The sequence below is a fragment of the Monodon monoceros genome, unplaced genomic scaffold (genome assembly GCF_005190385.1).
Source record: "Monodon monoceros isolate NGI ecotype Baffin Bay Population unplaced genomic scaffold, NGI_Narwhal_1 Super_Scaffold_6, whole genome shotgun sequence".
In the NCBI taxonomy this organism is placed as follows: Eukaryota; Metazoa; Chordata; class Mammalia; order Artiodactyla; family Monodontidae; genus Monodon; species Monodon monoceros.
This window is the reverse complement of record NW_021703783.1, coordinates 76428070-76445382: the sequence shown is the minus strand read 5'-3', so window position 1 is coordinate 76445382 and position 17313 is coordinate 76428070. Positions and strand designations below refer to the sequence as shown.

Below are 17313 nucleotides of genomic sequence, written 5' to 3'. Positions count from 1 at the left end.
CACACTTCATCCTAGTTATTCAATCAAACACTAATCTAGGTGCTGCTGTGAGGGTATCTTTCAGATACTAATTAAAGTCCCTAATAAATTGACTTTAAGCTAGGGAGATTATCATAGGTGGGCCTGACCTAATCAGGTGAGTCCTTGATATGCTGGAAGTCTTCAGACTCCAAACTCCAAACAGCATCCAGGTCTACAGCTGCTCTGTCCTCACTGGATCCTCCCTCACTGACTGCCTATGGAGAACAGCTTCTGGCCACACCTGTAGGGTTCCTTCCTTTTCATGATCCCAACTGCCTACCCAACGGATTTTGAACTTGCTTAGTGAGCCCCCATGATCATATAAGCCGACTCCTTTTAATGAATCTTGATAGGTAGATAGATAGATAGATCAACAGACAGACAGTTAATTCTAACTAGTTTTGCTTATCTGACTGAACCCTGACTGATACAGGCAGTCAGATATGTCAACACAGAATTCAGGAGAAAGGTCTAGCCTGGAGATGTAATTTTGAGCCACAGATTGAATTAACTCTCCAAGGGAGAGTGTGCAGATAGAGAAGACAGGAGGACCAAGAACAGAGCGTTGGGCTACACGAACACTGAGACATTGCGGAGGAGAGGAGAAGGAGGAAGAGGCAACAAAGAAGACTCAGGAGGAGCAGCCTCTTCTTTGTCCCCTCCCCCTCCTCTGCTACACTGCAGCATGCGGGCCTTCTTCCTGTACCATCTCAGGGCCTTTGCCCTTGTTCTTCCCTTGGGCTGGAATGCTCTTTCCCAGCGTATGGCCGGCCCCTTCCCACTAAATGTTTCCATCTCCAAGGGCCTTCCTGATCCCCTTGGCCCAACTTTCTACCCCCCACCCCAGCCTCTCTCTATCCCACTGACCTATTTTATTTTCCTCAGAGAATTTATGATGGTCGTAAATCTTTTTATCTGTTTACATGCTTATTAACTGGCCCTACTTCCACCCCCTGACACTAAACTCCATAAAGCGAGAACTCAAACTGTATTCTCTCTACACAGACTATGCCAAGGCAATAAGGAACCTTTGTGAAAAGGAGAAAATGGAGTCCTCGCTGGGTGGCTGCAACCCGCCACATGGACTGGTATGGGGGACAGGGACTGAATCCAGGACCCCCGACATGCACCAGGAGCCCTCAGGCAGGACACACACTGGAAATCTGAAGGCAATGGCTCTAATCTTAGGGAGTCAACACATATTTAGTAAGTTAATAAATGAGAGAATTTACATACCTCTTCCCTCCCCCTACCTAACTTAAAGCTGCACCATGATGTTCGTGGGCCTTAGGCACTTTCGCCTTTATGGGCCCACTGCTCCATCAAAAAATATTAAAAATTATATTGTATGACTCCTTTGGTATAAACATAAATAGATGAATTGTAAAAACTGAAACATATTCTTTGACCTAAAAGTTACTTTTTTCTTCTTATTTTGAAAGAAATTAAAACATTTAGTGGCTCCTAGAAAGGTACTGTGGCTCTAGACACTGTTCCCACTATGCCTAATGGGTAAATCAGCCCTGACCTGAATATAAGCTCCTGTGTACCAGGACTTTATTTTTGCTTTCCCTGCATCTGGAAAATACTGGCACCGAGCAACTCTCAACAATGTTTTGCTGATTTGAATGATAAATGCCTAAGTGAAAACAGGAACATTTATCTGATTCCTAAATTTTGCTGTTCACATGTGTACTAATAAGAAATCACCACTGCATGAATAATAGAGCCAAACTTACCTTCTGTTCACATTCAGCCTCATATCTTACGCAAGGCTGTTGGGTAATATCTGGGCCCTTGCACTTGGATATTCGTAGAAGAAGCTGGCGCTGTGCGTACACCAGGAGTGGCGTCACTTGCTCTGTATATCTCTCACTAGACAATGGTAAAAATATATTAAAAACAAACGTTAGTAAAGAAACACTCTTCTCAGCGAAGTCTGCCCCTGTTAGCTGCCCTTACAGCGGTACCTACTGCGAAACTGTATTGAACTGAATGGCAAGTGATACAAGTGTTTCCCATTTTTCTACTTGATATACAAGTTCCAGAGATTTTAATACAAAGTCGTGGATCCATTTCAAATCAACCACATTGACATCATCCAGAGGATGCTCAAAGGTAAGGCTAGAACCACCGTTATCATTTTTAATATTTCCATAGCAACTTGGAACACTGAACTCTCCTTCTTCTTCAACAGTCTGCAAGTAGCACATGGAAAAAAAAATTGTGTAATTTCAGATTTTACTACATGTTTTTTCCGAACACTGAATGTATAGCTAAAAATATAACATGGAAAAGAACTGAACAGAAAATAAATTTAATATTTTTATTATGCAAATCAAAGGTTGATGACACCATCCAACAGCACTTGTGCAATGATGGAAACGTGCTTCATCTGTGCGGTTCCATCCAGAAGCCGCTAAGCACATGTGGATGCTGAGCTGTTGAAGTATGACTAGTGCAACTAGATTTTTAATTTTATTTAATTTTAATCATTTAAGCCTAAATGTAAATAGCACGTAAGCCTAGTCATTACTATACTTGCTGGTACATAGTCACTATTTAAGTAAGGATAGTAAACCAATAAATAAGGTAAAGTTTTGAGGAAAAACAGGTTATAGTATACACAAATAATTAAATTTCCCTAATACACTGGCTACATTCAGTTTGTAGAATAATATGTCCAATTCCCCAATGCAAAAGGTCAAACTTATGGAAAAGAAAATCTTCCAGAAGACCCTCTTTTTGCCTAAGTTAGAGGTACTCTGTAACTGTTGTGTTCATTTCCTCTAAGTCCCTGACGCATTTGTGTAACCCCCTAGACATTTCTGAGGCAAAGCAAAGCCCGTTAGATCCGCCTACTGGCCAGACTATAGCCCAATAAACAGTACCTCAAGTCTAGCCCCTCCCTCCCATAGGATCCATAGTCCTTGAATTTGGAAGAGATCTTGAAAGTCATCTGGCTGTGAAATGCCATATGCATACCTGAAGTCAGGCTATGAAGATGTGGATAATAGGTGTGACCTACATGACCTACATGACTTTGCCTCCTTAGCACAGTGCCTGGCACCCGGCACATGCTCAATAAGGGATTGGTGTCATTTTATTGATGTTATGAGCTCCGCCCTTGTCATCTAATAATCAAAAGTCAAAGAGCTCAAGATGACATCAGTCCCATTTGTCGAGGTCCTCGTGCCGTGTGGATGAAAAGCGGCAGCCAGTTATGATGACAGGCGATCGATCCAAAGCTATTGCCAAATTTGTTAACATTTCTCCATTTCTAAACCGTCCATAAGGAAAATCATAAATGGGGTCATACCATCCTCACAGGAGTCCAGCAGAGCAACCACACTATCTAGATTCATATTTTCACCAATAAAAAACTAGTAGTTTTTTAAATTAGTAAGGAAGTGCTTGATTTATTCTGTAGCCTCTGTCATAAAAGGTTTTACTCTTGCTGGTTTCTGTTCTTCAAGTCTGCCTCTGATTGATTTCATGGAAACTCTGGTTTACTTCTTACAGCCCTCTTTTTTAAAACTGATTTTCTGCAAGCAATGGTTCATGACAGTATCAACACCAGTGATTACTGTGCTTTCAGTACCTTCACCTAGGGTACTGAAAGCACTGTACAGCAGAGTACATTTCCATCAATGTTATCCTCTGTCCTACTGACCATCTTCCCTTCCACCTCCAGGCGCAGCCCACTCTCGATCTCCAGGAACTTATAAATGTCAGGGAATATCTCATGATGGCTGATGAGGGCCAGGTAAATAATTGTGATGGCAGCTGGAGAGAGATGACAGCTGCCCTGGCTTAGCAGGTGCCCAGAGCTCAGAGTGAGCATGGTGAAAACAGAGTAGGAGGAAGAGCAGGTGGAAAATGTGATATCGAATTCGGTAAATACTTTTTCTATATCTATTTCAATGGCCATGTGATTTTTCTCCTTTATCCTATTAATATGGTGAATTACATTGATTGATTTTCAAATGGTAACCTTACATTTCTGGGATTAAACCCCCCTTGATCATCATTTGTGTATATTATATATAATTTGCATATTTTATATCTTACTGGGACTGGTTTGCTAACACTTCATTAAGGAGTTTTGTGTCTATGTTCATGAGTAATATTGAGTCATACTTTTCTTTTTGACATATCTGTCAGGGTTAAGCTGGCCTCACTTCTAAAAAAAATTGGTATATGATTTATTATTTCTTCCTTGTGTGTTTGCTAGAATGCTGCAGGGAAATATTCTGGGTCTAGAGTTTTCTTTATGTCAAGGTTTCTGATTATGAGTTCAATTTCTTTAATATATTTGGGTAATTCATTTTTTCTATCATTTCTTGTGTCAGATTTGTTAAGTTGTACTTTCTAACAGACATGTCCATTTCATCTAAGTTATCAAATTCATTAGTAAAAATTGGTCATGACATTCCCTTATTTTTCTTTTAATATATATAGGAACTGTAGCTATATCCCTCTTTCATTACTAGTATTAGTAATCTGTGCTTTTCTCACTTTCATTCTTCATCAGTATTCCTAAGATTCTGCCAATTTTAATAATATTTTCAAAAGATTAATTTACTGACTTTATTTTCTGGGTTGTTTTATATCTAATTTATTTCTGCTCTTACCATTTCCTTCATTTCTTCTTATTATTTCTATTATTCTTTTTACTTACTTTGGGTCTAATTTACTCTTCTTTTTCTAGCTCCCATAGATGAACACTTAAATGATTGATTTATATCTTTCTTCCTATTTACTAAACATTTAAAGCTATAAAGTTTCTGTTAAGCACTGGCTTATTTACATCCCACAAATTCTAATATGTTATCATCAGTTGAAATACTTTTTAAATTTCCCTTGTGTTTTCTTCTTTGACCCATGGATTATTTAGAACTGTGTTATTTAATTTCCAGATATTTGGAGATTTTTCTTCCTACATCATATTAATCTGTTTATAATGTAGCAGTTAGAAAACATACTCTTTCAGATTTCAGTCTTTTAAATTTTATTATGACTTATTTTATGACTCTGCATATAATACATCTTGGTGAACACACCATGTGCCTTGTGCTCTGTTTCCAACCAATCTTAATTTGTACTGCACGTCACTTCTGACACTAACTACCCCAGAGTCAGGGTCAGACTCCACAGTTTAAGGGCTCAGTGCTCACTGGAGATGCCAGCCACAAGTCTCAGGGTCACTCGCACTTCTGACGTGCCAGCTATAAGTTTGGGTTCAATCATTTCCTAGAATGACTCAAAATTCACTGATACAGTTTTCTTATAAAGGATACAACTCAGGAACAGCCAAAAGGAAGAGGTGCATAGAGTTAGGTCTGGAAGGGTCCAAGATGAGGAGATTCTGTGCCCTCTCTCTATGGAGTCGGGGCCTGATACCCATCCGACATCAATGTGTCCACCAAACAGGAAGCTCTTCAAGCTTTGGGTGTCCAGAGTGTATTCTGAGTCTCTGTTATTTGGTGCATACACATTTATGATTAGTATGTCTTCCTGATTAATTGAGCTTCTTCTCATTAGGAAATGTCCCTCTTTATCTCTCAAAATACTTCTTGATTTGAAGACTATTTTATCTAATATTAATATAGCCTCACCAGCTTTTTTTTTACTGTTTTCATATTTTAGGCTATTTTCTTTCACTGTTTTATTTTCAATCTATCTGTTTCTTTATACCCAGAAGTGCTTCTCTCTTTTTTTAAAAATAAATTTATTTATTTATTTATTTTTGGCTGCATTGGGTCTTTGTTGCTGTGCACGGGCTTTCTCTAGTTGTGGCGAACGGGGGCTACTCTTCATTGCAGTGTGCGGGCTTCTCATTGCGGTGGCTTCTCTTGTTGCAGAGCACAGGCCCTAGGTGAGCTGACTTCAGTAGTTGTGGCATGCGGGCTCAATTGTGGCTCATGGGCTCTAGAGAGCAGGCTCAGTAGTTGTGGTGCACAGGCTTAGTTGCTCAACGGCATGTGGGATCTTCCCAGACCAGGGCTCGAACCCACGTCCTCTGCATTGGCAGGCAGATTCTTAACCACCGCGCCACCAGGCAAGTCCCAAAAGTGCTTCTATTATGGACAAGAATACGTCTTTCTCTTTTATCCAGTCAGACAATCTCTGCCTTTTAATTAGGGTATTTAATCCACTTATATTAATATAGTTATACATATAATTGGGTTAGATTATTTGTTATTTGTTTTCTATTTGTCCCATGTGTCTGTGTTCCTCTTTTCCTGCCTTCTTTAACTGACTATTATTTAGTTTTCCACTTTACTTTTAGCTTCCATTTGGCATTTTAGCTATATCTCTTTTTTGGTAGTTATTCTGGGGATTATTAAATGCATACTTATCACATTCCACTTGAGAGTTAATACTGTACCACTTTATATAAAGTTTAAAAACTTATGACAGTTTAACTTTACTTGCCCTCCCAGTCTTTTGTGCTATTGTTGTCATATATTTTACATCTGAAAATGTTATAAACCCCATGACGCAAAGTGTTTATGTGTTTACTAATTTTCAATGTGTTTGGGTTGTATGCTGTTTGCATTTTTTTCAATTTTATTTTCATGCTTTAAACCACAGTGTGCTAGATTTGAGATGGCTGTAAATTCTACCACGTCTAGTGTAACAAAACATGGACAGATAAAGCAGTGAAATAAATATCAACCAACAAGCTACATGATCTGTCTTAGGGTCTGTTTCTTTCTCCGTCAAAAAGATTGCTATGAGGATTAAATGCATTTAGATTAGTTTATGTAGAAGCTGGAGCTCAGTAAATGTTACTTTCTGTTCCATTTAAGAAACTGAATTTTCAGGCAGATATTTGTAATTAACATCAATGTACTGCTATATACTGTGAACCAAATAACAATGAGAAACAAATGAAATACAGACAAACCAAATAACTCAAGCAAAATATTAATTTCTACTTATCCCAAGCTGCATGGTACAAAGAATTTGTTAATTAACCTACAATAAAAAGAATTACCCAAATACTCTTACCTTAACAGAACTGATATTTGGTAGTTCTATTAACATGTCAATAAGTAATTCTGCCCCCAAATAGAATGGTAAAACAGAAGTACAGAGGAAACTGTCCTGGCTAATAGGAAATGTTTCATACAGATCCACTGCTTGTTTATGAAGTATCTGTAGCTCCTGAGTAAAGTTCCAAAGAGCCCGACAGCAGTTCTGAAGCAGAGTCCAATAGCCGCCACGATGAGCGAGAACCTAAGACAAACACAACATTCAAAAGACGCCAAAGTTCCCAAAGTTATGGATCTCTGAACAACTTCCTCTTCCTGCAAATATTCTACATCAATAGTAAGAGTAACTAACACCATTTGTTATATGCTACTTACAAGTGCTAGACACTGTGGTAAGACATTTATATGCATTATCTCAGTTCATTCTAATGACAACTCCTATGAAGTATTCTCCTCAATTTACAGATGAGGAAATGGAGGCATGGGGCTAAACTGCCCAAGGTTATGAGTCTACTAAGTGATGAGCTAGGATTTGCACACCAGCGGTCTGACTCCAGCACGCCCATTTTTCTAGGTGCTGGGAATGTCACAGCGAGCAAGGGAAACTGGGCCTGCCCTCGTGCTGCTTCAATTTATTAGGAGAGACCAATACCAAATAAGCAGACAAATAAAAATACAACTTCAGGGAATGATAAGTGTTGTAAAGGCAAATAAAGCAGAAATGACTCAGAACGTGATGAGGGTGAGAGGACAGGTCCTTTTATACAGGGTGGTCAGGAGAGAAGTTCTCTATGAGGTGACATATGAGCAGAGCCCTGAATGTTGAGTTGAACAGGTCATGTGAAGGTGGGGGTGGGAGTGTTGGGAGAAGAACATTTGGGGCTGAGGGAACAGCAGGTGCAAAGGATGGAGGGTGAACCTGAGGGCTGAGGAGGGAGCGAGCTTAGTGCTTTCAGAACCACAGAGGGGAGAGTGGACTGCACAAGAGCAATAGGAGTGGGTCCTGAGAAGTGAGCAGAACCCAGACCTTCTAGGGCCCTGAAGCTGGTACAAAGGAGCAGAGGATGCAATGCTCATGGTCAAGGGAGGTGATGTGGGTTTACTTTACATTTTTATAAGGTCACTCTCTCTACTTCACGAAGAAAGTGGGAACTTAAGTATTCCTTTCTCATCTAGAAAGAATAAATTTCTTCTCATCTCTTGAGAAGTTTGAAGTACATCTCCTTCTTGCTATGAGAAAAAGGAAACAAATTTCTTTGTAGCTAATGATTCTAATTCTGAGTTTAATAATCTATCATATAATATTTAACAAGAACAAGACAAAAGCGTTTGACAGAAGACACAAGTAGCCTGGAGAAGCACGAGGTCAGGGGGGAAGGGACAGGGCTTCCCCGTGGCCTAGAAAGATCTTCCCCTGTGCTAGAGGGGAGAAAGGAGTCTATGGTGCCCAGGAGGGATCAAGAGCCCGAAGAAGAACCCCTGGTGTCACTGGAGAAGCCCATGTCCCAAGTGTGGCTAGAAAGCAGCAGAGGGGTGTCTGAATATTCATGGAGACTTCGTAGACAAGGACAAAGGCCACCTCAGCTCTGGGTGGATGTATGACTATGACTAAATGGGCTTTCCCTCCTCCCTCACAACTTGACCAAATGTGAGACCTCAGTCCCATGGCAGTCAAGCCTTACAGATGACTGACATAAAATCCAGCAAATTTAATTTCACAGATGAAACTAAAATTATGGATAATAAGTAAATAAATGTATCATACATGCCCAAATTCATGGGCTGAGATTTACGTCCACTACATTAACAAATAAGAAGGACCACCTTACCACTGCTCTCCTGCAATATAAGAAGATTTTCATAAAATGATCGAAGAGACCCACATTTGCTGAGTGATCCTTTTCTTTACCACTGAGACCTGATTGAGAGTCTGATTCATAACCTGTTTGTGTCTTGGAAACGTTTTCATCACTCATCTTGGAATTAAGAAATGCCGAAAATTCTTCTGCATCTACAGTACAAATATAAAGTATAATATTATTGAAAAGAGAGTTAAGTTCCAGGAAACACAACAGGTGACTAGCATCAAATGAATAATTCAGATAACAAGCGCTACATAAATTTGGAGAAAGGACAGAATTATCATGGATATGCTGAACCCGGGAAAGTTTCCAGAGAAGGAGGCTTTTAGATTAGGTCTTAAAGGGTGATCATGATTTAGCTACGTGGGAAGAATATAGAGAACATTCCAGGCAAGGGTGATGGCCAAGGGAACGATGCAGAGGCAGGAATGTCATGCTTTGGGGGAGAAGAATGACAGGATCCCACTGTTCCTTAATTTCCCCGCAAACAGGCCATTCCCTGGACACACACGCCGGAAGGTGAGGAGCATCCCCTGGTGTTAGGCAGTGCAGCAACCCTGATCACTCGTTCTCCCGCTGCTGTGCTATAAAAACACTGAGGATTTCTCCTGCCACAAACATTCCCTTACTAGAACTCTGCATTAAATAATAAGTCTCAATAGCAGAATATTTTATTGCCAATTTCATGGGAGGTCTTAGGGAGCTACTTTAAAAAAAACTCAAGAAGCTGTATATATTGTAATGTACATACAAAACTTGGACTCTTTCTACGTCCACGGAATTTACTTTCAAATACTTTAATAGTCCTGGTATGACATGCAGGTACCAGTTAAACTTAAACTATACCCTAGAAGAAATTAAAAAGCATGTTAAGTACCTCAAATCTGAATCAAACCCCCTGGGGCAGTTAACCAGCATATGAAATATCCCGTCCAGCAGTAAGCCATATAGGATTTAAAATGCCATTTTTGAAAATCTATATAAGAGGGTTTGTACTAGCATAAAGATATTAGAAATAAATTTTTATTTGTGAAATGAGTGGTATTCAAGATAGGTGATTGTTTAGAAATAGTGTCATCAGTGCAACACCCAGAGAGCCCTGTTCACCTACATCTCTCCACGTCCTGGAGGCCCCCGTCACCTGACCAGAAGACAATATTGGTTGGTCCTGCCATTAGGGTATCACTGCCTTCATCTTGGAGACAGCTTTCATGGAAAGTGATAATTACAGCTCCTAAGGCAAGAGTGGACTGCCCTGAGTACAAAATCGGAACTATGAAACAGCTGCATGATGTTTTCATGCCTGCTTGCATCAGTATGTTTGGTGGAATTTGTTCTGAAACTTACTTCCACTAAAACATAAAACCTGACAGCAAGTCTTCACTTACCTTGACCACTGGAGGCTACCAATATTTTTTAAAAGAACATTATATTTGCTGAATGGCCAAATTGATTTAGGGGAGAATCCTACATAAATATTTCCAAATATGTATGATGATGCCACAAAAATGTAGAAATATTTTAAAAAATAGAATAAGAATCTCCTACAAAATATCACAACTCAACTAAATTCCTAAGTCATTGGAAAATGATGTGTGTAGCTCTGTGTCTATGGGGGGGTGTACGTGTCAGGGTATGTGTGTATGTATGTGTTGCATTTGTGAATAAAAATATCTAAAGACAATTTGATATCATAGAACATATTTATTTTACCTGATGATAAGTGAGCCTTTCTTTTTTTAGCTGTAAGAAGGAAATCAAGCATCACTTTATAGTTTTCTAGAGTCAATTTTCCTGTTGGTAATACTGTTCCTGAATTATACAGTGAGAACATATTAGGATCAAATGATCGGAAACTGCAAAGGGGAAAAAAACTCATTAAAAGAACAATATAAGCAAAATTGAATTAATTCTGTCAAATACCAAATAAATAAATACATGTTTTAATAAAATGGAATTTAGCACCAAGTTACCCTGATACAAATTCGGTCACTGTCTAATTTTTGTGCCGCCAAGTAATCATGCACAAATGGCCATGTGTGACCGGCAGGTCGGAGAAGAAGAGCTCTCGGTGTCCAGGGGACAGTGAGGAAGCCCATCTGATCTGAACTGTTTTCCCTTTCACAGCCTCAAGAATGGGTCACTTTGCCAAAAGCCTTCCCTGTTAGTCAAGCAATCTAACTGCTTCTTAAATGCTAACCTGGTCTAGCCCACATAGACCAGAATTTTACTTTAAACAAAATTCTGGAGAAATAGAAACTGGATCAAGTTCATTGTGGGTTTCAACCTGCATATTGTTCACTGGATTACTGAAATAAATACCCTCTTAATTCATATGCCTGTCACCATTCTTTCCTTCCTCCAATCCATTTGATATGTTGCTGTCAGAGAAAGTGCCTATCATAGACCTGCTTAAAAAAAAAAAACAACTTAATAATCTTCCACTGTATATAAATTAAAGTTAAGATTTAATAGACTGTTAAGACCCTCCATGATCTGGTACTGATCTACTTTTCTAATCACTTCTCACCACTCCCTTTCACATGCCCTAGATTCTGGTCAGACCCCTGGGGGTTCCCATCCTGTGTTTCCTACCTGGGCTCTTGACTCATTCTTCCACCTATCCGAAATGCCTATTTCCCTACCTGCACATTTCTAAATCTTGCCTGTCCATCAGGACCCAAGGCAAGTGGCTTCTCCCCGTGAAACCTTTCCTGTTAGTCTCATCAGGAGAAAGCCTCCTCCCAAGGAACAAAGACTTTATGTGCACTTCACTTTTTACCATTATTTACAATTATTCGTGAACATTTGTGAGCCACACTACCAGACTCCAACTTGTATATACTGCTCACCTTTGAATGCCCAGGTACTTATCTCAGCACCTGGTATCTAATAGGTGCTCAACAAGGTTTTTTTTTTTTTGGCCACGCTGTGCACTTGCAGGATCTTAGTTCCCCAACCAGGGATTGAAACCCAGACCCACGGCAGTGAAAGCTCAGAGTCCTAACCACTGGACCGCCAGGGAATTCCCTCAATGAGTTTTTTTTCTGTTGTTCTTGTGTTTTTAAAGAAAGACTCTGGTTACATAGAGTTACTCTGGTTACATGGTATTCCATATTATGTATTTGTTCTTTTTTTTATCTCCTATAAACAACACTTTAGCCAAAGACAATCAACAAGAACTGGAAAATGTCTTTGGAATTAATGACAGAAAGTTTACATTGTATGAGAAAATACAATCTGTGTTTATACAGGCTTAAAATATACCTCTAAATGAAACAGAGATTTGCCTAATGACTACTAATATAATTTCTGTACAATTAATATTAAACTTCTCTTGGAAAATTCACTTTCCCCTTTCACTGAAAGCTATATTGACTAATATATTCAAGATATATGCAAATTAGTACTTCATAAGCACTTCAGCACTCATTTGGGAAAGATTCCGAGATATGAAGTTTAAAAATATACCAAAGGTCAGTACAGACTGAAGCACTTTGTAAACCTCTTTAAGTTATCATCAGCATTGGAGCCCTGCTCATAGAAATACAACCCACGTACTTGAGACTAAAGAAGTATTATTCATTGATAATATACTCTACCTGACCATTACCAATGACGAACCAAATTTCATCTTTGTATGTTCCCCCAGCTTTGTTAAAAGCAGGTTGAAGTGTGCGCTTGCCAGATACAGGTTCATCTGAGCTTTCCAGGGCATCTCCTCAAGAAATATTTGATGAAACCTCTTCTTTTTAACATAATTTAATATTAAAGGATTCAAGTTATCTACCAGGAATCGATGTGCTACTTTTCGAACATCAGCTCTCTTATTTCTGCAGAGGGAGAAGGAAGTTTTGAAATTATACAAACTTCCAGACATTTAACAAAGAAGAATGATTCCAATTTGTACAAAATACATCAAGAAGTCACCTGACTGCCCTTATGCAAATGTTTCTGGTTTACCTGTCATTTCCTTAGCGCTAAAAACGTGAACTAGGACAGTGAAGCAGGCACAAGGATAAACACTAGGGATGAAGACACTATGAATTGCCTTCAATTCTCTCTGATGTCTGTGTGCTAGGCTCAAACCAAACAGCGCTTTTCTTTTCCGTCACCAAAAGGCCACTGAGATTAGACAACTAAATTATAACATTATAATGTCCACATTCATCAACTAACTTCAATATTAAACAAGAAAATCATTTCTCTGTTCTGTTCCTTAAGGGAAAAAAAACAATGGAGGCAAATTTTTTCTAACATTAGTTAGCCTACAGAGGAAATAAAACAGTCAACTATACAACTATACGTGAAATAACTTCATACATCCATATGCAGTGTGCTCTGGAAAAAACTAATATCTCAAAATTTAGCTAATAGTTTAGGTTTTAAGTATAACATACATTCAATTTGTTTCAAATTATTCCTATCAAAATCTCAAAGTAGCCCACCTAATTTTTTTTTTTGCGGTATGCGGGCCTCTCACTGCTGTGGCCTCTCCCGTTGCAGAGCACAGGCTCCGGACGCGCAGGCTCAGCGGCCATGGCTCACGGGCCAAGCCGCTCCGCGGCATGCGGGATCCTCCCGGACCGGGGCACGAACCCGTGTCCCCTGCATCGGCAGGCGGACTCTCAACCACTGCGCCACCAGGGAAGCCCAGCCCACCTAATTTTATAGTTACATAGTTGTTTAAATGGCATGACTACTTCTTCAAAATACTTTTTTTTTTTTAACCCTTGACAATGTTGCTGCCTCATTGGTCTGTGCCATTCTACCTGATTTATATTGGAGAAGGGGAAAAAATGATCTCAACTGATAAGTTAAAGTATCTTGCTCACTTTAATAGACAACATGTCTGCATCTGAATCAATACAACACACATACACACACACACGGAAGAAAAGGAAAGAGGGATGGATGGCAGGAAGGGAGATAGACGTTGTTGCATGAAAAAAACAGATATTCTGAAGAACAAAGGAAGGAAGGAAACTACTTTTTTTTCTTTTGGTACGCGGGCCTCTCACTGTTGTGGCCTCTCCCGTTGCGGAGCACAGGCTCCGGACGCGCAGGCTCAGCAGCCAAGGCTCACGGGCCTAGCCGCTCCGTGGCATGTGGGATCTTCCCGGACTGGGACACGAACCCACGTCCCCTGCACTGGTAGGCGGATTCTCAACCACTGAGCCACCAGGGAAGCCCGGAAACTACTTTTTGATATGTAGTGTTGACATTATCATTCAGTGCTAAATATTTTGTATTTTGTTCATGACTTCCTTTTAATCCAACGTTTTTTGAGTTTTTGCTGTTGTTTGGTTGTCTTAAGTAATGTTTTTTGGTTTCCAAACAAATTGAAATGTTTTAAATAACTCTACCTTAAAAATTAAAAATACAATTTCCAAAATAAAAATCAATCTTATTCCTGTGTGAAGAAGTCAAGTCACCTCAAAAGGCCAAGGAGAGTGGCAGGACTACCTGCATCTTCCCCGCCACAGAGGGTGGGATCATACAGGGAGATACTTCTCACTTTGGCGTTAGGATCATTTTGAGCTGGAGATAAATGAGAATGAACAGATGCAGAAAGATGCCTTCTTGGAGGTTCCCTTATCTGATAGAAAATAGAAACTTCTGAAAAATGAAGAATGCCATAAATCTCCTCTCCTGGGAAATTTTATGGCCATGAAGAGTGAAAATCAGCGTCAAGATGGACCTGCCCAAACAAGTCTTACTCCAATAGTTTCTCTCATATTTCTACCAGAGTTTGCTGCCCTTGAAAGCCTAAACCCCTTTTCCTTGTTTTGTCACTTTACTATAAATTTGTTGTTCTTTTGTTAAGATGCCGTAGAAGCCCAAGTCCTAACTACCCCTTTGAGTAACTCATCACTGAGTTCTCCCATGCATATGCAAACATTAATAAACTCCTGTTTGTTTTTCTCTTGTTAATCTGTCTTTTGTCAGTCTAATATTACAGAGTCCCAGCCAGGGAACTTAGGAGGGTAGAAGGAAAAATAATTTTTTCCTTTCCTAAAATCTCAATGAAGCTGGGCAGTAATAAGAATAAAAGCAAAAATTAAGGGCAAGGAAAATAAACACAATAAAGAAGACTTACAAAGACAAAATTTGGCTCTTTGAAAAAATGGGGAAAAAATAGACAAACCTCTGGCAAGATAAATCTCAAAAATATGAGAGAAGACAAAAATTAATGAAGTTAGGAATGAAATACAGGGTGTAACTGTAGATATAGCAGAGATTCAAAAGATAACATGAGAATATAATAACGTTTTATGAAAATATATTTGAAAATTTAGATAAAATGGATAATTTCCTAGAAAATAGAATTCATCAAAAGGAACTCAAAAAAAAAAAAAAATCACACGGGCTTCCTTGGTGGCTCAGTGCTTGAGAGCCCGCCTGCCGATGCAGGGGACACGGGTTCGTGCCCCGGTCCGGGAAGATCCCGCATGCCGTGGAGCGGCTGGGCCCGTGAGCCATGGCCGCTGAGCCTGCGCGTCCGGAGCCTGTGCTCCGCAACGGGAGAGGCCACAACAGGGAGAGGCCCGCGTACCGCAAAAAAAAAAAAAAAAAATCACAGATTCAGAGTGGCTATTAATCTTAAAGAAGTTGAATCAGTAGGTAAAAAATGAATGTATGTGTGCAGACATAGTATGTTATAATAAAAATACATATTTGGTCTTTGTCCTTTGTTCCAGGTATAGAGCTCCTAAAACTTGGAGTTTCCTGAGTGATAGGAGTTTCTTGTTATTCATGATGGAACACACCTGAGTCTAGTAAGGTGCTAGACTCAGGTGCTAGTAAAGTGACTCAGGGTTGGGCCCCTTGGAGAGCCTCTGGATAGGGGCTGGTCACCATAAAAATCAAACACGTGATTACTAAGTGGAACTCTCAGCCCCAACCCCCAGTCTCCGGGGACAGTGACTGCAGATTGGGTTTTTTAAAAACCTGTGAACAATAAGGTTCAGAGAACTTCCAGGTTGGTGAACACATCCACTTGCTGGGAGAGCGATGCATCACAACTTCACAGGGACAGAGGTTCCTGTGCTCAGGACCCTTCCAGACATTGTCCTATGAGCCCCTTCATCTGGCTGTTCACGTGCATCCCTTATAAACCAGTGAACATTAAGTAAAATGTTTTTCTGAGTTCTGTGAGCCATTCTAGCAAACTACTGAACCTGAATGGGGTGAGGAGGAATTATGGGGACCCCCTAGTTTGTAGTAGGCTGGGCAGAAATGTGGGTAGCCTGGCCATCCCATTTGTGGCCGGCATCTAAAGCGGGGCCAGTCTTGTGGGGCAGGGTCCTTCAACTTGTGGGATCTGATGCTGACTCCAGGTAGATATTATCAGAATTGAATTGAATTTTTATGCTATAGCTCTGTAAGATGTTACCATTAGGAGAAACTAGGCAATGGGTTTTGTATCCTTGGATATAGAATATCTTTTTGGACAGTTTCCAGTCTTTTTTATCAATGGTTGTTCAGCAATTAGTTGTAATTCTGGTGTGCTCGTGAGAGGACGTGAGCCCAAGGTCCTTCCACTCTGCTATCTTGTCCCAACTCCCTGAGAAGTGGTTGGTTTTGGAAGACACATACCGTTGGAGTCAAAAGTGTGAGAAAAAGACACTGTGCACGGTTTAACATTTATATATTAATGTAATTCACTGCATAATCAGATTAAAGGAGAAAAAAATCTTAGTGAAGAAGAAATATTCAACAAGACTGAACACAATTCAGAAGAAAACTTTCAGAAAACAAGAAATAGAAGACAATTTCCTAAATTTGATAGAGTATCTTCCCAAATCCCACATAAATATATCCACATAAATATGCCCAACTGATTTTTTGCAAAGCTGCAAAAGAAAATCAGTAGAAGGAGGACAGTCTTTCCAACAAATGGTACTGGAGCAGTTGGATATCTATAAGTAAAAAGATAAATCTCAATCCCTTATACAAAAAGTTATATATATACAAAATGCATCACAAGTAAATATAAAACATAAAACTTGGGGAAAGAATATATGACCTAGGGCTAGTCAGTGTTCTTAGATTTGACACCAAAAGCACAACCCATTAAAGGAAAAATTGATAAGTCAAACATCATCAAAATTAAAAACTTTTGCTCTGTGAAAGACTGTGAAGAGGATGAAAAGGCAAGCTACACACTGAAAAAAAAAATTTGCAAACCACATATCCAACAAGGGCCTTGACCTATACCTAGGATATATAAAGATCTCTCAAAATTCAACAGAAAAACTAAAAACAAACAGTCCAATTAGAAAATGAGCAAAAGACATGAACAGACACTTCACTAAGAAGATATATAGGTGGCAAGTAAGCACATGAAATGAGGTTCAGTATCATGAGCCTTTACAGAAATGCAAATTAAAGCCATGAGACATCACTAACACCTATTTTAATGACTA

At 39.5% G+C, this 17313-nt stretch overlaps 1 protein-coding gene and 1 pseudogene across 1 annotated transcript in view; both read right to left on the bottom strand.

Annotated features, from left to right (window-relative positions):
• The window catches only part of CFAP54 (cilia and flagella associated protein 54), a 295719-nt gene that overhangs the window by 147944 nt on the left and 130462 nt on the right, over positions 1-17313 (bottom strand). The window contains exons 33-38 of the mRNA XM_029206275.1: positions 12487-12717; positions 10598-10740; positions 8852-9033; positions 7039-7266; positions 1996-2219; positions 1761-1896 (exon numbers count right to left, since the gene is read on the bottom strand). Of these exons, the coding sequence (XP_029062108.1) occupies positions 1761-1896; positions 1996-2219; positions 7039-7266; positions 8852-9033; positions 10598-10740; positions 12487-12717 (1144 nt within the window). The remainder of the gene's footprint in view (positions 1-1760; positions 1897-1995; positions 2220-7038; positions 7267-8851; positions 9034-10597; positions 10741-12486; positions 12718-17313) is intronic.
• On the bottom strand, positions 3405-5754 carry LOC114885895 (annotated as a pseudogene).